General features: G+C 42.1%; 1 protein-coding gene across 4 annotated transcripts in view; it reads left to right on the top strand.

Moving 5' to 3' along the window:
* LOC113812139 (uncharacterized) overlaps nt 1-5,000 on the top strand; it is a 250,767-nt gene that overhangs the window by 186,852 nt on the left and 58,915 nt on the right. For all 4 annotated transcript variants that reach the window (XM_070136041.1, XM_070136040.1, XM_070136042.1 and 1 more), the window contains 4 exons: nt 2,315-2,410; nt 2,699-2,844; nt 3,214-3,381; nt 4,260-4,401. In XM_070136041.1, coding sequence (XP_069992142.1) covers nt 2,315-2,410; nt 2,699-2,844; nt 3,214-3,381; nt 4,260-4,401 — 552 coding nt within the window. The remainder of the gene's footprint in view (nt 1-2,314; nt 2,411-2,698; nt 2,845-3,213; nt 3,382-4,259; nt 4,402-5,000) is intronic.

The raw sequence follows: 5,000 nt of genomic DNA on the forward strand, positions 1-5,000 counted from the left end.
GGGTTTCAACGATTTTTTTTTTTTTTTTTTTTTTTTTTGCATGAATAGGCTAGGCATACATTATTGAACGATATTCAAAGAAAAAACAATACACGATAATTACTTCACATACGCCCTTTAACTACTATGGTATTCTCGAAGGAACCGGTAACAACCATTTTGACACGACAGGTAACATGATTTGATAGCCCAATAGTTTCCCAGTTATACCTGAGTGCAACAAATTTGCGAACAAATATACTCTGTGTACTTTATCAAAGTGCTCTTTGGAAGTCAATCAAGCAGCTGAATGTGTCCATTCGCTCCTTGAGATGACCAGGAAGCACCTTTGTTAATGTCAATATGTGCTCTGTTGGTACTCTTTCCTCTTGAAATCCATTCTGCTCCTCAACTATGGATTTATTCTCTTCCAGGGATAATTTCAGCCTATAATTCAACACAAAGGATTACATTTTCCCCACACAATATAATAAAGAAATACCTTTATAGTTCGACGGAATTCACTTAACGTGTCGTACCTTTTTGGGTATAGGAGTGATGGTGGCCATATCAAATTTCTTTGGTCTAATGCTAGTTCCAAAACAATGGTCAAAGAGTGCATGCAGAAGTACCAAAGAAACGTTATTCATGAAAAGTCCATTTGGCATCGGGTCAATTTCACCATTTACAGCCTTTCCAGTCTTTGTGCTCCTAAGCTCCTTGCTAACTTCATTTGATGTTCTCTTCTTTTTCTTCTTCTGTTAATTGAAGTTGTATATCCATTTCTTTTGCTCTTAGTTTTTCTTGCAGAGGTCAAACACCCCTTCGCTCACATTAATCTTATAATTTTTTAAAATTTCATTCCTCCACTGGTTCATTACACAAGCATGATCAGTTGCTACATAACCGTGCTCATTGTACACTCCTATGTGTATTTAAATTTTAATTCTAGGTTTCAGTTTGTTAAGCTTGGACCAGAATATTTTAGGCTTATTCACGTCTTTCTCTAGTTTAAGTTTTCTGTATTGTAATAACGTTTTTCTTTCCGAAACGCACAATCAAAGCTTGGCCAATATTCTTTGAAGTTATCTATTAATTCCTGTTTTCCTAGGAAGGCGTTCTATCCTCTTTCGCCTTCCCAAAAATATCTGCGACTGTCGAACCCTTTTCCAGAGTTTTCTGTCTTTCATTCCATCATGGCTTTGCGGTCCTGTACGAATTTCTATTAACAGCAAAACATTGCTCCATCTATATAAGATATGTCTGCATTATTCCATTATACTGTCCATCTATTTCACTTTGATTTACATTTATATTTCCAATATCCCATACTACGAAATTTTGATTACCTCTAAACTCTGTGCGCATACTTCTTATCTTATTTTTTTTTACTGATTCGTTCACACACTGCATTTCGTTTACAGGTTCATCAGAAATCAAATATGTATTATTTGGTTCGCTCTCAGTACAACAGTCAAAATTGCATGCCCTCGTAGAATATGAGTTGACCTTACAGACTATACTAAATTGGCATTCTCTACGAAATGAACAACTAGTTTACTCTTAGTTCGTCAAAGTAAGGAATACCTGAGTAATTTCACGTATAATAATCCCTGGTCCCTAATAATCCCCTATTCGCAGTTGCAACATTTGTCCAGTTATTTAAGTTCGGAGTCACTCTTCTATTGACGATGCATTCACCAGCATCACGCAAATATGTTATGGAATGATCCTGTGAGTATTTACTTGGTGATCTACATGTCTCTCATTCAACTGCACAGCCCCATTGTCAGCATCTTCAAGTTCACCAATCCGTGCATTAAAGTCATCTGCAGCTATGGTGAGGTTGGGCTCCTGCAGATATGGAAAGTTCTACAATCTGTTTAAGAAATCCTCTGGTCTTCACTATGTGGGGAATTGGCAGAGGGCGAATAAACAGCTCGAAGAAGGACATCAAATTTAGTGACTGCGTGTAGGACAAGCAAAACTATAATCCTTTCGTGCTGGTTATTTACATGCATATTTTCAAAAGAAAGTAAAAATGTGTGATACAAGAACACCAACACCTCCAGATCAATAATTATTCTACATCCTTTACAGCCTCTGTCCTGACAATTTGTCTGAAAAACGGTAGTATAAAAAAAAATGCAAATCACGCTTATGATATTTTCATGATCAATATTTAGTACATGTATATTCTGTCAGTCCCAGTATTTGACACACAGACAAACTAAGATCAAGACAAAGCACCAAATTCAGTGTGAGTGTAATGTATTAAGAGATGTTGACCGCGTTGGACCTTAGTAAACCCTTCCTTCTCGCCTGTTCCCTGCAGCCGCCGTACCCGCCTGTATCCCTAACGCTCATGGGCCGCATGAGTCTCAACTCCGACCATCATTATATACTGAACATAAACTGCCAGTCGGAGAGGGTAAGCACCAAGCCCTGTGCTCATATGAATTTCGTACATGACTAAAGCTGTAATGTCACGTTTATTTTACTCATGGTGACATACTGACACATCAAGTTTCAGTTTCATTATCTGTGGGAATAAGAAAAAGAATTAATATTTTCACTCATGGACAGTGCTCCTACATTACCTTTTGTAAATAGTAGACGTGAACGCATAACATGAGTGCATATGGTCAGTCAACATTACGAATGTTTCTCTAGAAAGAAGTGAAAAAGGTGTAGCTTGACTGGGCTGGCTTCTTTGCAGGAACAATACCTGTTAACCGGAGCTCTGGTGAGGCCCGTTGGGTCGGGGTCGGTCCGCCTTCAGCTGCAACGCAATGGCAACGCCTACAAGGCTGTGGGCTCGCTTCTCTTGGACAGCTTGCAGGCGCAAGTTGAGGGATCGTTCACGTAGGTACTCAGTCAAGAACACTGCAACACGCATGGCAGATTTTTTTACTTTTGACCATGGGGATGATTATCAATTACGTTACATGTATAAACACAATGTAAGAATTAAATCAGTTGACGTCTTCCAATGTATTTTCTTCTGCCAGCAATATATTTGCATGAACAGGATCATATTTTTCAATAGCTTTCATGGCAATTCAAAATTTATTCAGAATATACAACTTAGTGACAAGCCACAAATAAACGGTGAAACCACAAAGTAGGTGTTTAATTCTTTATTTTTCGCATTGTGATTAGAAATTTGTTGTCTGTACGTAGCATTCACCTCTTTTCTCCTGTTGCCGTTCAACTGCCCTTCTCCTCTCGCAGTCGACTACAGTCGGGCGAGGACCTGGCGCTCACGCTTGCCACCTCGCTCCTCCCGGACCCCGAGGGATACACCCTCAGGTTCTCCCGTAAGAATGAGGCGGACCAGATGCAGTTCGCCGTTGTGTTCTCACAGGCAGGGACGTCTCCTGACTGGGTCTACTCCTACAGGTAGAGATAGGGAGAGGGAGAGAAAAAAAGAGAGGGAGGGAAGAAGAGGAAGAAAGAGACAGAGTGAAAGAAAAAAAGAGAGGGAGGGAGGAAGAGAGAAGAGGGGGGAGAGAGGGGAGGGGGACAGATAGAGGGAGGGAGGGGGGAGAGATTTAAAGATTTTAAAGATTTTAAAGTTTTAGTTTTAATTCCATTTGTTACAATGGATATTCTTTGCTGTGACATACTGTGTTTTATTTTGCCCAAATCTCCCCCTGTGTGCAAGCAGTGGCCGGGGTTACCACTCACTGGCCGGGCGTGGGATTGAACGCAGGTCCGCAAGATTGCTAGACCAGCACCTTACCGCTGCGCCAGCGGTAAGGAGAGAAAGAGATTTGAGAGAGGGAGGGGCAGACAGACAGAGAGAGGGATAGAATGAGAGAGAGAGCGAGGGAGAGAAGAAGAGGGGGGGGGAGGGATAGAATGAGATAGAGAAAGAGAGTAGAGAGACGGAGGGACAGAGAGAGAGAGTTAGAAAGGGAGGGAGGGAGAGAGAAACAGCGAGGGAGGGAAGGAGAGGGGAGAGAGAGAGAGAGAGAGAGAGAAAGAGCGAGGGAGGGAGGAAGAGGAGAGAAGGAGAGAGACAGAGAGGGGGGGAGAGAGAGAGAGAGAGAGACGGGGAGGGGAAGAAAGAACGAGAAAGAGAGAGAGGGGGACGGAAAGAAAGAACGAGAAAGAGAGAGAGGGGGACGGAAAGAAAGAACGAGAAAGAGGGAGAGAGAGAGGGAGGGAGGGAGGAAGGGAGATTGATAGAGAGAGAGAGAGATGGAGGAAGGGGAAGAGAGAGTGTGGGCACTAATGGAACGATAACTAGCATATCACACCGCCTTCTGCTCCAGAGTGTTCGTGAAACTGCAGAGGGACATCAAATCGAGACTCCGGATGATGAGGATCGAGGATCAATTCACGCGCCACCAATTTCAACATGTCGTCAAGAATTACAGTTTCTTTATTCTCGTCGTTCATAACAAGTTCGATGAGGTGTGTAGGCAAAGGTTTCTTCTTATCTGCATTTTTGTTTGTGTGCTTGTATATAGAGGTGTGTGTGTGTGTGTGTGTGTGTGTGTGTGTGTGTGTGTGTGTGTGTGTGTTTGTGTTTGTGTTTGTGTGTGTGTGTGTGTGTGTGTGTGTGTGTGTGTGTGTGTGTGTGTGTGTGTGTGTGTGTGTGTGTGTGTGTGTGTGTGTGTGTGTGTGTGTGTGTGTGTGTGTGTGTGTGTGTGTGTGTGTGTGTGTGTGTGTGTTTATGTGTATGTGTGTGTTTACTACAATCGGTACAGAAAATATAACCTGTACCGAAAGTATTACAGAAAATTATATTTTCATGTCTCGGGCAAGACACGGAAACTAAATACTTGGGACATACATGGGAGGTCAAAGTTCTACCTGGGAAGGGGTGCCTGAGTCAAGAGTGCCATGTTGCAGGGAATAACGGAATCTAATGCATGAGCGATATATATTTTCTCAATTTCGCTAGGTATAATTATCAGCATGATTAAGGGAGAGGGGGAGAGAGGTTCCTGGTTATATTTTCCCGCGCTTCAAAGGTCCAGTCATTGAGAAGCAAGCAATGGAAAGAGAGA

This window comes from Penaeus vannamei, chromosome 21 (genome assembly GCF_042767895.1).
Source record: "Penaeus vannamei isolate JL-2024 chromosome 21, ASM4276789v1, whole genome shotgun sequence".
NCBI classification, from domain to species: domain Eukaryota; kingdom Metazoa; phylum Arthropoda; class Malacostraca; order Decapoda; family Penaeidae; genus Penaeus; species Penaeus vannamei.